Here is an 18029-nt window from a genome sequence, read left to right on the forward strand (position 1 = left end):
TAATGCTTTTTATAAAGGTATTTAATTGTGACGCTTCGACACACAAGCAAATCTTCTTTACATCTCTCCATGGTCTTAGCCCCCACAGAGATATCTAGTAAGGCTTGCCTCTGTGTCCCCATAATTTGAAGCATTGGCCAGTAAGCCCTTATTTCTGGTACCGTCTTAAGGGGCTATTCCCGATGATATGGTGGGGTTGTAACAAGAATGATTGTGCACTTCGGCTCCTCCAGGTGTGCAAGTACCAGGTTACCCCTTTTTCCAAGTAGAAAGCAACGGTCTGAAAGTTCTATGCTACGTTCAACTGTGGTGGTCAAATAATGAGATCGAGCGAGTAGTGGCTATTCGTCCTACCCCGTTTCAGTCCTGACATGACTTCTTTTGCGCTTGTCGTTCCCTAGACTCTCTTCCTTTTCCCTGTATAATTCCTCGCGTATGGCTTCTGGCATGTCCTTATAACCCTCTAAAATCAACCCCTTCTCGATGCGGGTTATAAGGTGGTTTTTATGATGAGATTTGCTTTGATAGTGTTTTTCCCCCATACGGTCCACTTAACAAGGAGGGCCATGCCGACATGTCGACAAAGCTGACCAACAATTGCTATGACGAGAAATTTGCGGATAGGCTGCTTTGATCGAGCTGGTTCCTCCTATGATTGAGCGTGTGCACGATAAAACGACATCAGGCTGAGCTACATTGCAAGTGAGTGGTATTAAAAGCAAAGAATAATGGCTAGAGTTCCATTCTCATGCTGTTCACTTCACTGTCTTCCAGGTCACTTTTGGATAGTGTAGTTGAGTGTAGGCATAGCGATGAGGAATGCGAAGCTACTATCTTTAATCTTCGCGCACGAGACTATACTCGGGCCCCATGCCTAGGACCGGCTCTTCGAGTGTTTAAACACCGACGTCGAGAGAATGTAACTGCACATACTACGGAGAGTGCGCTCTTGATGCATTCGGCTGTTGTGTTGCCAGAAATGGCGGAGAACTATGGTTTAAAGCTACTTCGGGAAAGTGTTCAATTTTCTATTGATGTGAAAGAAGTTTGCCCAATGTCGTTGCTGACAACAACTTCCTGTACTGTTATTGTTTCTTTGTCATGCTCAACTTGACATCACTGGCTGAAGAGGTGGGTACGTGTATATGTGGCACAATTCGATTTAACGAGGAAATATATGGCATCCGGTATAAGGGCACTCGGAGAGACTGTCCTAACGATGCTAGTGTTGATGACCTCGTCAATTCCATCGAACAGTTGAATGCAGGGACGAACTTGTGATACTTGATGGGCGACACTGTAGCTTGGTGGTGAATAGTCGTGGGAGATGGTGGACGCTTGAGAAGTGAAAGAATTGGCATAAGCTGGGCTAGGTATCAAGTGCTACCACATAGCTACCATGCAGTGAGTTGAAGGGAAATATTGACTTTTGGACCGTTTAAGCTGCTGCTCCTGCTATAATGTAGTAGGTAACTTCTTTTTCTTCTTACATTCTGGCGATATACCCTATCCACTGAACAGTCTCTTCTGCCATGCCCGAGTCTTAAAAATTGTACTTCCTCATAACACGCTTTATCTCCTAACTCGATATGTCCTCCAGATAGTGAATAGAATTGCTCCAATCCGGACTAATTAAGCCTTCTTCTTGACAAGCACACCCTGAATCCTAGGCAGCAAACTGAACGGTTCTTCAGGTTCTTCGACATCGTGCGGATTTTCCCAGCCTCCACTGTTGAGAATGTCCGCCAACACATTCCGGGTCAAATGACATCCGACAAACGTGCTCCAAGCAGGATTCAAGCAAGCTAAGGTTTCTTCATGTTAGCCAGTCTACCCCGCACCATGGCCCCTCCACTAGTGACAAACATCTAGAGAGTCCACCCAGAAAAGAAATGTTGGCAGAGATAGACATACCTTGCGTTACAGTAGTCAAACGGTCTCTACTGCATCCGTGTTCCCAGAATATAAACTTACCTCCAGGTTTGAGCAGCTTCCACACCTCCTTCATCACGTTCTTTGGATCCTTTACCGCACACAGTACCTGGATGCATAACACGGCATCCAAACTCCCCTCCGTGATTCCCTCTTCTCTCAGAACATCGCTATCTTCAATGCCACAAACTATAAGCTTATATCTATCGCGCAGGCTATGCTTGTCCAAGTTGGCATCTATCTTGTCTTTGAAGTGGGGATTGGGTTCAACACCATAGATACGTGTGACAAGAGAGGTATCATAGCGATGAATCTGATTGCCGGGCCCAGGGCCCAGTTCGAGAACATAACCTCCAGCGGCTTGTACGAGAGAAGGAACAATTGTTGTGTCTTCGTAAGCGATAAAATTGCCAGCTGCGTATGATGGTCAGTCTACTCTGTACATGAGATGAGTGAGGGAAGATATGGCGAGTGGGATAAGTTACACGTTATACTGAGCAGCTTTGCTGAAGCGGCATCTCGAATTTGTCGTGGGCGGCTAAGTGCGACGAGACCGTCTCGACGAACCCCTTGTATCAAAATTTCCCAATGCACTGTAGTTGAGGATGATTATTAGAGCTGTGGTAATTGTTGGCCAGGGTGATAAAGACTTACGGCAAATAGAGAACCAGATCAGGCCCAATGGACGGAGAATGGAAGCAAGGCGGCCAGATTTGGGAGGCATGGTTATCTTCCTCAGATGATTATAAATGATGTCGAACCTTTTTGAAAAAAAAACAACAAAAGTGAAGGAGGCCGGGGGTTCGAGGTTTTCGTAGAATAGGAACGAAATTTATGTTGGGTGTTGGTAGGCGAGTCGCTGTCGTCCCAGTCCGTGTTATATATACCACTACGCACACAATCTTACTAAAATTGTCCTCGGACCTTCTCAGTCTACATGTATCGTCACGTGAAGAGTAGCGGCTTCCGATACTACATTGTTCGAGTGTTACAGTCTTACAGGCGGGTTGTGTGGCTTTACAGTAGTATCAATCCATTCTCGTTTAGATCTAGTTATAGCGAGGTGTAAACAAGCCTCCTATCGCCTCGATCTATTCGTCGAGACCCCACTGTAAATACAGTACTTCAGCTGACCTCCGTACGCTACAGTGACCGACCAAAGTACGGAGTAAGTACTGTAAACTCGAGTACTCCCTCCTATTTTTCTGCCATATTTTTCTGTCATGCTAAAACCTCCATTCTGTCCAGCATTACCTAATATTTAGTATAACACCCTTCCATTCCTAACGATTTTCCCTAGCCTAATTGTCATTGTTGCCGATAAATTAACAGATATATCTAGATCAATATTACCAAAAACCTCCAACGCAGTCTCTACCGTAGATATGGGCGGTATAGTCGGGGCGGTCAAGAAAGCGGGCTACTAGGGTTTAGATAACGTGCTTCCCGTTCACGTCGGACACCCCAAGATACATAGTAAATGCGAAAAATTATAATTTGATATCTCAACAGCCAGGTTATAAATCAATTTGAGGGTTATACTTTATACCCATAAGCATCAAGAATACTATATTTAAATATGAGTCTTTTGAAGATGAGATTTTAGTATATTACAATAGAATACAATGTAATTTATACTTTTGATTAAAAAATATGTATATCTCCATCAACACTTAGAATGATATCCCTGGGATATAGTAATATATGTAATATATTATAAGCCCTACTTTAAACGTTGTATTCTAGCATTTCCTATGTTAGAGATATGGTTGTATTTTCCTGTTTACTATGTGTTTTGGGGTGTCCGACGTGACCAAGTGCCTGACGTGAGCGGTCACCTACAGTATGGGCTCGCACTGTACAACATAGTATCACCTTGTTCTGCAATAAGGGTAGTAGCTTTTGGTAGATGGCTACTCCACTTCCTTAGCTACGTAGGTAAATTCGGGTGAGGAATTAATGAAATCTTGCCTAGGAGTTATGGTTAGACCTCGGCAAGGACCGCCAAGACCTGCTCTTGGCGGTCCGAATATAGAGCTCTAATGACCGCCAAGATATTTTTCCAAGTATAAATATACATAGAGTACCCTAATTAGGAAACTATTTAGTTATAAATCAGTATTTATGTATTATTATACGTCTTGGCGGTCCTTATAGCGGTCCTCCTGGCGGTCCTGGTCCTAAGATTTGGGACCGGACCCGGTCTTTGCCGAGGTCTAGTTATGGTAAGCTTAGGATGCTGGTCGTGCGTAACTTGCTGGTTATTTATGTGACGTATGATAGAATAATGGGCCTAGAGATTACCTAACGGACGTATGGTAGAGGGGAGTAGCTGACTAGACTAACTAGATAGGGCCTATTTATATAGAAGCTCTCTATAAAATAGTAGATACTACCTCTATAGTTTCTTCTCTTTTTACTTTCATTATTTCGTGAATGTACCTGGTTACCTATCCAGTTGGCTCTTTTCCATCATCGTAACAATTCGGGTCATGAAAAATGCCGTCGAGATGCAAGACATTAGCCATATCGTCGTACGGCTGAGGCATCCTCCTATAAATGTGGGCCAATATTTTGAGACCCTCCCCTTCGCAGTGGGTACGTACGTACACCAGTCGATGAGCGGCGGTGGGGTAGTAATCTGCGTTAAATACTAGCTTACTGCGTATGTGGTGCTTCTAAACGCGAGCCTTGATATCCTTGGCGTCGCTATGCATCGGGGGAGCTAGTCTCTTAATCGATATCTTGGTAGTCTGGGCATAGATAGTGGTCGATGGTGCTGGGGACCCACAGGCATGCATAGAACCCATCACCCACATCGCGAGGACTATGCTATCGCGCTCACATAGTGCTTCATGTAGTTAGTCCTTCACTTCGCCCAGCTTGCTCTTGAAATTCCAACTTTTCCTCGCGTAGACGAGTGTATTCATCGTCTATTCGCGCGTTGTGTGGAACGGATGTTCGTTCCTCATACTGGTAATCTTCTACTTCGGGTATACCACCCCATATAGGCGCTCAAGGCGTATATCCTCAATCGTGATCTGTAGGCCCTGAATTTTATCCTGACGCTTCAGAACAATGCGCTAAGCGGTTGCCGGGCCTGCGCGGAGACTCTCAATCAATTCGTTCACATTCTCGACTTCAGCAACGACACCGTCCATCTAGGATATGAGTGAAGGTCTTGCTTCGTTGCGCCGGCTCCCGCCGGCGCGTTTAGTCATATTCGAAACCATCGTGCTGCGTCCGTTCTTTCGTATTGTATTTATAACAGCCGAGTATCTGCTGTACAGATCATAGGGATGCTCTCAACAATTTTCCCCTGTTTGCGTCCTTCAATCAATGGATCTTTTCATCCTGGTTTTTATTCCGCTTGATCTTGTTCGTCAATGGATGTATATCAGGCTACACTTACTGAGCTTAGATAAGTGGGATGAATTAACATGGTTTTGGTGGTAGCATACCACTACGTATACTTCGACCTCTACCTGTATAGAAACTAATAACTAATTAACATCTTCCTGTTACTAGCCTTTATTCTAGCTTGGTAATCTCAATATTAAGATATAGGATTAAACTGGTGCTATCTTAAAACAAAGCAAATTTTGATATTGGTTGGACTTAGATCAAATTCAATGTATTCCACTAAACCCCATGAGGTATACTTCAGAAATATTCATAAAGCGAATATGATATAAGATTGAAGGATAACAAAGTGATATGTTAGTCCAAGATTTGAAAACCAAGCCGCTCTCTAATCATTGCACGGGCCTTGTTGGCCCCGTTTCTCTGCCAATCTAATGAAATGGAAGATATCGCGATGGTTTTTAACGATCCGTAAATCATGACCGCGTCTGCCCACCCGGGATTGAAATTTTTACTATGCATGTGATCGGTGCCTTGTGATATGTCCTGCATGTATAAGATCCTCGTAGCTGTGGCACGAAAAGACGCAATGCATCGTTCTTGCATCGCGGTGGAATGAGTGAGCTGCTGAGGTGAACAACCTGCTTGGCAGACATGGAGTAGGAAGGTTAAAACGCTTGCCGAGAGATGCATTTGGAAGTTTCCTTGGTATGCCTGCACTCCGGTAGACGATATGGATTGCTGGGGTGAATCATATGAAGAACTCCAAATTTTCTCTGTCTCGTCCATTTGTTGCAATATGGAAGAGTAAGTGGCCAACTGGAAATCCGAACCGCCATCTAACACCTTTCGAATCCGGCTGCACAGGCGGGTGCAATGGTAGGCAAAGGTACATGCTTGAATCATGATATACTCAGATGGCTTTAAATATTGGCGGAGGTTGTAGATCCAGTCCAACACGTCCATAGGAGACTCTCGGCCGGCAATTAGTGCTTTGGCTTGCTAGTGTGGTCAGAGACGCTGACTGCAAACTTCGCATTCAGGAGATCCTACAGTGCAATAACAAACATACCAGACGAGATTCCGTCCATCCTGTCTAGAGAACTGCTCCGAGTTTCGGAGGTTAATCAAAGCAGCCAAGCCTCGGCAGTGGCGCTCCCCTTCCTCTGACCCAGCAACAGATGTGAGATGAGGATTCGATAGGAACTTGGGTAAGTCAGCCAACTTGGTCAATATTCCCCACTAATGAAAGGCTCTTACCTCATAAACCACAAACATCCAAATCGCCAACAATGTGCTGTCATTCTTGCATTGAGCTGGATCATCGAGAGCTGCATTGACTATCCTGAGTGCCGCCCCATACGCCTGGGTTCTGTGGGCAATGGCAGCTGCTGACCCGGTCGTACTAGCTAAATATGCACATGCAATAGCATCACAAACTGCATAGACTGGGGACCCTTCTGGCGTGCAGGATATGATACGTGGAATGGTAGCAAACATGATGCTGTCTATGCTAGTATCCACAATGCTAACTGAGAACTTATCGAGGACCAAAGGAATCACATGGTGGTTCCACACCTGGGAAGGCTCGTATATCATCTGGATAGATGGTATGCTGCCGTCTTTGGTAGAGTCCACTTTGACCTTCGGTGGGTCATAGTAGCCGATACTCTGACGACCATGTCTCATGTTCGGTCGAAATGACGAGATGTAGGCATTTCGGAAGCGCATACTTACCTCATCCCGATAGCCTGAACAGGATTTTCCTCCTCGTAGACATTGGCCACAGGACGGATGAGCAAGATCACACTGGATCAGCTTGATCAGTGAACATAATGCGTTCGTACATCCTAGGATCCCGTACCTTGATGCGTCGCTGTCGACAAGAATAACAGTTCCGGCTATATTGACCGGTGTTCGGCATGCTTCTGGCTTTTGGTCTCGATTAATTCTGACGAAGGGGGTGTGAGGGGTCGAAATGACCGCGTCAGCAAAGTTCACCCTTGACCCGTTTAGGAAATCGATTCGCCCAGCCAATGGCAGCTGCAGCCACGATATCAGCCATGGTCTACTCTACAATGATATAAATACCAGTATGTACAAGGTCTCTTACTCCCCAGTCTTTCTTGCAGTCATAACTTCATCTCACCATCATGGCACCTTTGCCAGTCATTGCCTGCGGCGGCACCAGCCCACAGGTTTTCAACGCTGTCAAGCCTCTTTACTTGCCTGAGTACGAAAGTAGGGAAGTACATCATCCAGCCATGGCTTGGGACTAACATAATTCGTAGTTATACATAATGTCACCACCAGTGCCTCCGGGGCAGTCGAAATACCCCTCTTGCTGCAGGGACAGGCCCTTCCCCCTACTGAGCAGCCCAAGCGCGGCACCATGGACTATTCCAAGCCGCCCGTGGCTGTGTTTGCCGGGGCTTTGTACGGCGATAGTGAAATCCAAGAGATGCGTCAGGCATGCCAAGGGCTCAGTTCTGTACCTTGGTTGAGGATGGATATGGCGGTGCCTAAACCGCCGCTGGGACCGGGGTATGCGGAGCATGTCGTGAAGAGAATAAAAGCATGTATGAAAAAGATCGAAGCCGAGGGAAAGCTGGAAGAAGATGGGGTGTGGTTCTATTGAAAGAAAGAGATGAGAGAGAGTGTGTGCAGTTACAACATTCCGCCTAGTGAGAATTAAGTAACCTAGGTAACCACCTAACTTCCTAAACGGATGTGACGAATGTTCCTAGATATATAAGACTCACATGGATGTCGATTAAAACCTCATAGCTGGAGAATTCGAGGTATAATCTTGAGATATCTTTGCATGTCCCATATGGGATCCATAAAGGTATTCTTTACATCCTCTACTTCCTCTATATCGTCGAACGCAGGGAGAACAACCTGGACGTCCTAGATGAGTCGGAAAAGTTTTATCTCTCTCGGAAAATATTGGTCATTTGCCATTGCAACACCAGGTAGTCTCTCTTTAGAAAAGCCAGGCTACTAGGTAATATTTTACGAGACAACCACAATAATTCAAGACAGCTGAATCACGCGATTCTTCCGCGCTAGGATTGTAATGATTGTATAGAGACTGCTATTTCTGCAAGGTTCTTTGGTCTGCATAGCTCGTCTTCAATAGCTACTCTCGGGATCATTAGTAAGTGACTATCGTCGTCATCCCCATCCTTATCATTGTCATTACCATTCTCATTGACGTCTTCCCGGAGATAGACAGCTGATATAGTAGGGCACGAAGGCAGCGTCGCACTACATGTCACTAGAGGATACATGACGCCAGTATTCTGTAGAGGGTTAGGATCATGCGTGATGGTAAAGACTTAGGCAGGCAGTGATGCCTTCGGGATTAACGTTAAATTTTTATCCTCACTAAACGGTATTGTGAGGTTGGTTTTGGTTCTTGTAATATTTTTGATGGTGATTAAGGAGGTTCTATATCGTAGATTAGGATGTTAAGCAAGAGCTACTAAGAGTGATGCGTACTTGGCGGAGTAGAGAGGGTTGTCTCGTGCAGGATACAGGTACGGGAACTAGACAGCACATCACCATTTTAGTTCATCACTTCTATATTTGCTAGCCAGGCCACATCTAGTGACATGATATACGGTGGGCGCGTCACTACAGCACTTGCAAAAAGAGGGAAGTCAAAAGAACCAGAACGCAAGGTGCTTTGCAATTTATGGACGGGTTATCAACGTCCTAGACCCTGGGATCAACAAAGAAGATCTGCTTATTAATTAGGGAGCCGGGATAATTTCGTCCAGTGCTGGAGTCTCCCATAAATGAATGCAGATCCATGGCCTAGTTCACAGTACAACCCATATTCACAGCATTGTAGGAGCTCTTGCGGGTACCTTTGGTGGTATCGTCCATGTAGGCTACCCACTGGGTGGAATTTCAGACATAGTATTGGTGTCACTATGAGCATCAAAGCTTCTCTCCGCCCAGTCGTTGGTATTACGGATCTTTTTAGTCTCAGTATTGGATAGCCTGCTGTTTTGGTGCATCCAGGGGTGTTGGAACTACTTCCGAAAAGTCCCTAGATTATTATTCAGAGCGTGTCATTAGGCATACTGCCTAGAGAATCGTGTTTAAGGCTGTAGCTAGCGCTATATAAATTCTGATAGCGAGTCTTTACCAACTATAGATATTAAGCCGCGGGTTACGGGGATAATATTAGCCGCATCTCGAGTAGCACAAGGCCTAGACGCTAGATCTTGCATATTAATTAATTATCCAGCATATTAGAGATTCTCTTCGTTGTAGGTCAGTTTATAACGACTATACCATGTGTTACCTAAACATTGTTAGCTATCAAGGCGCCGCTGAAGAGTTGAGTGAGGTATACAAAAATGCGTTCCGATCATGTCTATAGAATTGAGGGGGCTATTTTAATATCTTATATGGCCAGTAAGATCCTGCCTTCCTGTTACATCGGTTTTCACTAGTCTTTAAGCGCGTTTTGGTGGCATAGTAGGTGTTTAGAGCAGGTGTATACGCGGTGCCACCCCACGGGGAAGTACACTATACCCCATTCCCTTTCAATCCGAATCTGTCGCTTCAGACGTTGTGTGAACAGACACTGAATTGAATCAACTCTGTTTGATTATCCTTTGTCATCGAACATTTACTTAACGACAGCTTCTACTCTAACAAGTAGCTACCCATCACGAATTTCTATCCAATGCGGTCATATAAGTATGTAGCATTGTTTTGAAGCCCAAAGATATCTGAGCGTGTTGGAGGGGAGAGGGCTTTACCTACAGCTGTATTATTCTGATATATATGTGAAATATTCCCTCTATGCACGTGTACGAGATCTACATTCCGTTTATTTTGATAGTGATGTTTATTTATTATTTAGACCACTGGCTACTAGTAGAATTGAGTAGGCGGTAGTCATAGGTGGTGGAACCAGGTCTAACACTTCTTGCAAGGATGTAGTACTAGTGATGCTAGTATTAGCGCTAGTGCTGCTAGCAGTACTGCGAAGGAGATGCTACCTCTGCTGGTGCTACTAGCAGCAGTGCTAGTAGTAATAATAGTAATAGAAAGGAGGGTATTATAGATCGGGGGTTTTATGGGCCTATATCAGGTAGTGGGTTAGGGTAGCTTGATAGATACATAGGATGGCGAGTGATAGTGGCAATAGTGATGGTCGGGGGATATTTAGAGTCAGATTGCATTAGTATTTGCACTAGACTGCGGCAATATCCTCAATATCCATGGATATCCGCATATCCTCTCCACAAATTGCGGATATGGTATACCACCTAATATCCGCAATCCTCAATTTTGTGGATATAGTATACTACCTAATATCCTCTGGATATTTGAGGATATCCAATGGATATCAAACAAGACAAACATGCGAAGATATGCCAAGATTATTACCTATTTAGGTGATTTTTTTGCATTTAAAGGTATAAAATAACATAAAAGTCACGTGATAGCCCTAAACTAGATAATTAAGCGAGAGTTATGCTAGTGCGGATATCCTTATTATCCTCGCGGATATCCATGGATATCTACAGATATCCTCATTGAGGATATGGTATAGAAGTAATATCCATTATCCTCAATTTGCGGATATGGTATTGAACCTAATATCCAATAGAGAGGATATGCCGCGGTCTAATTTGCACTGTAGTACCTTGGCATGCCAAGGGGCCCACTATTTTTTCTGCTGTTTAAGTTCCTCCACATCATTTCCCGTAGGAAGTTCCCAGTTGATAGGGTGCTAGCTTTCGTATCCAATACCCTGCGCTCTATATACCATAAGGCGTTATTAAGTAGAGGATAGAGAATAAAGGGGGAGGAGCGTGGGTTTATCTTATCGATAAAGGAAGGTATGACTAATAAAAGAAGGCGGTGTATGCGGGAAGTACCACAGTGCAAATAGTGTATCCTTGGGAGTAGGGCGGCGTACTAGGGCAGTATCGATACGATCCGGATGCAAGATCGCCCCTAAAGACACGGTGCATTATGCTTCGCAGCCCATGACCCTCTCAAAATCTCGCTCATCTAATAACACTCAAGCGCCTCCCTCGTCCCCTCCCCCGGTATCCGCTCGGTCTGAGATTGGATCTCTAGGTAGCCGGAAAGCTAGATAGAAGCTCCGCCCCGCTTGACCGCGGGCGGTGGCCGGGATTTCGACCCCTGGCAGTTTCGCAGGGACAGAGCTCTTGGCAGGTCCAGAAGACTCAGTGGAGTACGCAAAACGAGGTGAGCAAAATGGGATGTGCAGGACGGGGTATACTAAGTGGTGTGAACAAAAGACCGTTAAGGTACTGCACGGATTCATCCTTGCCTAAACTTCCTTCTTCGACGGCATCGGCAGTTTCCTACAAGCGAGTAAGTCAGCGACAGACTCTCACCATCTGCACCGACTCCTTATTCGAGAGACTATTGTCTCTGGCTATGCTGGTTCGCCGTCAGTCTTCTTGGAGGTTCGTAATTATCTTTAGTTAGCTCGGGTAAATTTGGGTCGGGAACGTTTCCATTCTCCATGGCTAAACCTCGGCATGCAGATCCTCGCTTGAAATTGCCAAAGGAGGCTATGAAAACCTGGAAAAGAGTACTAGGAAAAAAGAAGCTAGTGTTATGACATGTTCTGGTCTAACACGAACGAGTTCAATCAGCTCTTTAAACCCGTAAAGTGGCGTTTCTTTGAGTACACTAGCTTGACAGGAGATGTACAGAGTAAATAATGGAGACAAAATGGCAGTTGAGTGGTCCACGAGAGTCATGTGATCCCTCAGGTCATCACGTAGGTTCAAGAAATGACATTACCTCTCGATTCCTCCTCTTACTTTGCGCACACTACCTCTTTGATGTGACTGTCCTTCACGCATGTACTAGGACATATCAAGTTCAATGGAGTCCCAACTTGCAAGAATATTTGCCTGATCATCAACTACACCAATAATGATAAGCCCACTAGCAATTATTATTGATTAGTATTATGTATTTGGTAGTTATCCAGTTAGTGGTCCGAAGTACTAATAATCTATTATTAGAGGGTGCACCTCAGCAGCAGAAGCAACATGTCGAGCCCAATTTTACTCCTCAATGCCAATATTCCCACGTGCCATCCAATATGCGTAACAAATCCATCCCGTTAATACTATACATAGGCCTTGGCCTATCACCAGATACTGACCAAGACTCGTGACAGAACCCATTATAAAAAGTAAAACATCTCATGTTAAATATGTCACTCTCACCTATTTGACAACCGACTCATCCACTCCTTCGGGGGCGTCGTCGAATGTCGCGCGCCAGGTTCCTCCTGCCTAGTCCATGGCTCACTCTGCACGACAGTCTCCGAGACAACAGTAATATCCTTCGAAGAAGGTTCAGACTCAGCGAGAATATGCTCGTCGCTGCCCCATGCGGAGGCCTGCATATGGGACGGTGCCGCGGCGTTCGCCTTACTCTTCTTGGTGTCGCGCTCACCGCGGTTCGTCAAAGTCTGTAGACCTCGGCTGGAGAGCGGGTACGACTGTTCCGACTGTTTACCCGAGGTACTGAAGAGCTGGGAGAGACCGATCTTCCTGAAGCCCTTACGGATAAGTGGCTGGATGATGGGCATGTTGGAGACAACGATGGAGACAAAGGTTTCGCGACAGGCCCATTTGGAGCCGGCGACGGCGCCGTTGGGGCCGGACTGTAGTACATATGTCAGACATGTCGGATGTGTAAAGATGCTTGTGCCTGTATAGGAATATTATTCTTGCAAGGGACGTACAGTCATAATAGTCACGGCCCGAATAATCGTCGCTGTAATGACAAATGCAGCGCCAGAGAAAAGAGCCAGGAGGGGGATCTTTCGTTTCAGGCCAATGTTGACAGTCCAGAGGAGAGGGAGTGGGATGGAGAGGAGATAGACATCTGTGAGGACGTTGAGGATCATGACGACGAGAACATAGACACGAGAGTTGGTCGGCTGACAGACATCTGTGCAGGTATAGTTAGATAGGACGACTATGATATATGATGGCCATGGCACTCACTGCCGGGGTCTGGGTAAATCTGCCAGAACGCATGAAAGGGCTGGCAGGATAGCAGGATAGACAATGCCGTTGCAAGGTATGTCACAGCTAGGATGATATATGCCAGTCGAACTCGGGTGGGGGAGACTTTGAAGGCCAGTCCTGCGATATGCTTAGCATTGGCTGATTATATCCGACAAGAGAGGTGAGTTGTACGTCAATCGAGAGTAGAAGATCGACAAGCTGAACTTAACCAGCCAGAGAATAGCTACGTATAACGACCATCCAATGACCTGGATCTTTGATCCGGCAACACGATTGGCCCACTCAGTCGAATGGGGGTCGAGCGTTGCTCGCTGCTCAGGCGTCATGTAGCTGTTGGTCAGGCCCTGGAATTTGGCACCGACGAGGTACGCCGCTACCGTTTCGAGGGTGAAGAAGATCTGTCGGAGAGGATTAGGTCAGCTGTACGTTTTTCTTGGCGTTCGCAGGACGGGTGAGACAACGTACCCCCGCCAGTGGCATGAGATAATCATCCAGTTGGAGGTTGGCCAGCCCAACGAGCTTCCATCGTACAAAGCTCCGCACGAGAATTATGGCCAGAGCCAAGGACAATAAGGTCCAGGCCTCGGTGTTACCCGCCATTCCTGCAAGTTCACGGTGACAGCAAAGCAAATTTAACAACGGGGATATTCGGACGGGAGTTGGAGTGAATTTAAAAGAAAGGCTTTAAGCGGCCCACTGGGAAAACTAGAGCGCCTGGATCGTGCCCATGGAAATTGTTGTGTGACTAGCTGTTGGGGTAGTGCGAATAGTCAAATCTTGGAAGAGCATCCACAAATGTAAACTTTGTATCCTGCCCGAGCCGTCCAACCCAAAAATCCTGTCATTCGAGGTTCCACACTGCTCCACACACTTACGCGAATGCATCGTTTATATGGTAGTTCCATACAAAAGGTTCATTAGACTCACTCCTAATTCCTCCACCCTATAAGGAGATATATAAACGCTAATATCATTGACTAGTTTCTCTCTAGCCTAAATATTCATAAGCTTTTCTTAGAAATATAGAATTTAAGGGCCATACAGTCACGTGCAGATATTAAACTTCATCCAAAGTACCTTTTGTATGTGATTACTATATAAAAGCTACATTGGTGTCAGAGTGTGGATAACTGTGTGGAGCCGGCAAGCGTTTTGGGTGTCGCGTGGGGCACGCACAGGACCCGGCAAACGTCGAATCCTCCCGGGTGAAGATAAGCAGAGATCGGCTGAGCCGTGGTTTCATAGAGAGAGAGGCCCCATCCTAAATAGCGAGTTCGTTTAAAGGACTAAAAGCACCGGGCGGTTCGATATCCTTTCATCTCTTGGGCCAGCCATGGGGAATCTGTCAAATCCTATGATCGGCTCGAGTTACTTGGTTTTAAATGTGACCTGGTCCTGCTCATCATATCGGGTATGTTGACTCGTGAGTGAGTGAGTGAGTTCGTCTCCTCAAATATCTAAGGCCTGTTTATCAAATTGGACGAATTGAGGAAATGTTGATTGCATCTGCTATGCTGGAGCACGCTGTGGAAGCGATTACTTTCCGTTCAGGGGCTGATCGTCGTATTACATTTTAGCATTAAAATATCCTCTCTCCAGTTCAACAGTTAACCTTCGAAGCCACCATGCTCCACCCCCGAACGAACAAGGCAAGGCACAGAAATGAATGCGAATCCAGTGTCCACTGTGGCTGGCTCCCTAGCCTGCTCTAGCCCGGAGGGCGGCAGAAAGATACGAGCGGGGCCTCGGAAATAATCTCTATTACTCCTGCGTCATCTCGCCACGTTCACAAGTTCAATCCCTCGGCGCAATACAACACTGAAATCATTTGTGGCGTCAAGAGATCTCCCGATCTATGGGGACCATGAGGAACTGCCGTTGTCAGCCCAGCTAGCACGACAGGGTGGAGAACATATTTCCACCCAGGAGCTATTCGTTATGCTGGCTCTTTTATGGGAGATGACAGCTAGAACCATGGGAATGCGAAACTTCCATTTTTTTATTACAATCTTTCTTGAGATACAGGACGGTTCAAAATTATTTTCATCACTTTCTTCTCTTCCAACTATTTCTGCATTTTTGGTTAGGCCCATCACCACCCAAAACGGGCTTAGCGTAAGGGAGCTGTCAAATAACATCCATCGTAGAGTATGGATCCGCGGTGCACTAAGCATGATCGGGTGGCGTCCCGCAAATTAGTATTTGCGGGAAGACAAACGGAAACAAAAACGGTGAAACTAATTTTGATCCTGTCCTTGCTTCTGCCCCCGAACATCATGGCTTGGCTCATGTGAAATATTTCTAATCTTCTTCGAATCTCCTGCCCACCCGTGACTGTATACCATGCGATATGAATCTTACCAGCTTGCCGCTTCTCCGGATCTCAATCTAAGCAAGGTTATACTCCCTCACCAGCTTCTCCGCACAGGTTGCACCTGTGACATAGGCAACTGCCTGGACATGTGCATTCACCAACACCGGCACAACCGCCATGTCGGCCACACGCAGATTCTCGATACCTGTCACCCGGAAATCCTGATCCACGACCGCATCCACATCGCCCTTCTTGCCCATCTTCACCGTCCCCGTCATGTGCCAGCTCGACGAGATGTTCTGCCGCCAGTACTCGAGCAGATCCTCGTCTGACTCGCCCTTGGGCATCGCCAGCTCGGCCACGTTGTCCTTCGTGTAGGACTCGTGCTTGGCGATGCGGAACGAGTCGCGCAAGGCCTCGATGGCGAGTCGGCGGTCGAACGGGTGGGCCAGGAACCGGGGGTTAAAGGAGAGCGGAGCGTCTGGATCGGACGATTGCAGGGTGACTTCGCCACGAGTCTGCGCGTTGAACAGGAAGACGAGCAGACAGGAGTAGTTCAGCGCCTCAGACGGGAACTCCGGGATAAACCAGTGGACGGGGAAATGGGTGATAATTTCGTAGTGCGGCACGGTTTCCTGAAGCAGATACTTCTGTTCGTCGGCTGGGAGGGCCTTGAATTCGGGTGACGAGGTGAGCTGCTCGGTCAGCTTGAACCAGCCGATGCCCAGCTCGCAGGCGAATTTCGCCCAGGGTCCGGTCCCGTCTGTCTGCCATTGCTTCTGTGCGGCGTCCATGGCGACCTTGTCGCCGTAAAAGGCTTTCCGGTCCGTGCTGGTTTCGGTTCGCGTGTTCACCATCGGCACAAAGCAATGGTCGCGGAGCCCCTGGCCGACGGCGGGGACATCCTGGACGACGGGGATATTGTATTGCTGGAGTTGCGCGGCTGGACCGATGCCGGAGTGCATAAGGATACGGGGGTCGTTGAGCGCGCCGGCGGAGAGGATGACTTCCTTCGTGGCATAGTCTGTTCACAATGGTTAGCATCTGCCGAACTCGCCGCAGGGATCAGGCGCGTTGTCACATTTTTGGCCATTCGACTCCACGCCCACAGCTCTCTTCCCCTCCAGGAGGACTCGCTGCACCGGCGCCCCCGTCACAATCGTCAAATGCTCCAGTTTCTCCTTCACCAGATCCCCCGCCGTCGAGCGCAGCCCCTGATACGCCGAGTTGATCAACACCGACATGCCAATTGGATTCCCCGAATTGTGATCCGGGTTTAGCGGAAACCCAGCCTGCTCGAACACATCCAAGAGCTCAGTCAAATCCTTCTCCCACTCCCGCGCATAGCCCACATGCAACGGGCCTTCCCTCCCATGATCCGCCATCTGCGGATCCGCATACTTCCGATCTACGCCCTCCGGAATCTCCCCATGAAACGTCTCCAGCTCCTTCAACCTTCGCTGAATATTGGCCCACGCAAACGCCTCATCGTCCACAATTCGCGCCCACTCCTGGTAATCATCGCGCGCGCCGACGCTGTACACCCCAAAGTTGATCGCGCTCGACCCGCCCATGCATCGGCCGCGACTGTAGTCGATCTCACGGTTGCCGCAGTCGGTCTGCGGGGTCGTCTTGTACCCCCAGTTCATGGACTGGTTCTGGAAGGTGAGCCATCGCTGACCGTCGACGCGGAGGCTGCGATCTTCATTGTTGTCGCCTGCTTCCAAGAGCAAGACGCGGGGCTTTGCGGTTGACTGCGCGAGGCCAGCGGCGAGGGCGCTGCCGGACGGGCCACCTGTGAGATGCGTGAGATGGGGTTTGGTTTTGGGAATGGGTAGATGGGGAGTTGCTTCGTAGGAGGATGAGGTTTGACCATTGAGGATTGTTGTCTCTATTGGCGAGACGGGAAGCCGGGCGGGGGTCACGAATATCGGGTGGGAATGACGATTACTTACTGCCGACGATGATGAAGTCGAAGGTGGACATGCTGCGTAGTGACCTGATGAGGCAGTGTGGATGTCGGAGGGGAACGGATAATTCCAATAAACCAGCAATGCTAGGCAGATTGGAGTCCGAAGTGAAGAAAGACAGTATCTCCCACAGGGGCAGCGGTGAAGCTAACAGGAGGACACCCTATCGCCGAGTGATGGTGCTTAAGAAAATCCAGAAGTCGATAACCGCTTGAATGAAGCCCCTCCATGGATCAGTGAGCAGCGGGCAGTTGCTCATATCCCCACAACGCTTGTAATGGCCGCAACGCCGTCAAAGCATGACAGGAGATGTATTTCGTGTGTGCCACATCCCCGCACCAATGACAGGAGGATGTGCCTGTTGGGTGGAGCTGGTGGGGTGGTGGGGTG

The 18029-nt window shown here is 47.4% G+C and overlaps 5 protein-coding genes across 5 annotated transcripts; 1 reads left to right on the plus strand and 4 right to left on the minus strand.

Moving 5' to 3' along the window:
- Positions 1–1632: 1632 nt before the first annotated feature.
- N7482_010081 (class I SAM-dependent methyltransferase) lies at positions 1633–2656 on the minus strand (the record flags this gene model as incomplete). Its single annotated transcript, XM_056692205.1, has 4 exons — positions 1633–1805; positions 1915–2346; positions 2376–2525; positions 2587–2656. The coding sequence occupies 4 exons, from the start codon at positions 2654–2656 to the stop codon at positions 1633–1635; spliced, it is 825 nt and encodes a 274-aa protein (XP_056538162.1).
- Positions 2657–6281: 3625 nt separating this feature from the next.
- N7482_010082 (uncharacterized protein) lies at positions 6282–7468 on the minus strand (the record flags this gene model as incomplete). The annotated part of the gene is made up of 6 exons (XM_056692206.1): positions 6282–6297; positions 6368–6501; positions 6556–6964; positions 7033–7104; positions 7160–7338; positions 7445–7468. 6 exons carry the CDS (start codon positions 7466–7468, stop codon positions 6282–6284), a joined length of 834 nt encoding a protein of 277 aa, XP_056538163.1.
- On the plus strand, positions 7449–7933 carry N7482_010083 (uncharacterized protein; the record flags this gene model as incomplete). Its single annotated transcript, XM_056692207.1, has 2 exons — positions 7449–7536; positions 7587–7933. 2 exons carry the CDS (start codon positions 7449–7451, stop codon positions 7931–7933), a joined length of 435 nt encoding a protein of 144 aa, XP_056538164.1.
- Positions 7934–12538: 4605 nt separating this feature from the next.
- N7482_010084 (uncharacterized protein) lies at positions 12539–13955 on the minus strand (the record flags this gene model as incomplete). Its single annotated transcript, XM_056692208.1, has 5 exons — positions 12539–12985; positions 13067–13275; positions 13332–13472; positions 13627–13753; positions 13821–13955. The coding sequence occupies 5 exons, from the start codon at positions 13953–13955 to the stop codon at positions 12539–12541; spliced, it is 1059 nt and encodes a 352-aa protein (XP_056538165.1).
- Positions 13956–15743: 1788 nt separating this feature from the next.
- Positions 15744–17655, minus strand: N7482_010085 (GMC family oxidoreductase; the record flags this gene model as incomplete). Its single annotated transcript, XM_056692209.1, has 3 exons — positions 15744–16693; positions 16751–17518; positions 17625–17655. 3 exons carry the CDS (start codon positions 17653–17655, stop codon positions 15744–15746), a joined length of 1749 nt encoding a protein of 582 aa, XP_056538166.1.
- Positions 17656–18029: the final 374 nt, after the last annotated feature.

Source organism: Penicillium canariense (genome assembly GCF_028826845.1).
Source record: "Penicillium canariense strain IBT 26290 chromosome Unknown utg000008l_segment0_segment0, whole genome shotgun sequence".
Classification (NCBI taxonomy): domain Eukaryota; kingdom Fungi; phylum Ascomycota; class Eurotiomycetes; order Eurotiales; family Aspergillaceae; genus Penicillium; species Penicillium canariense.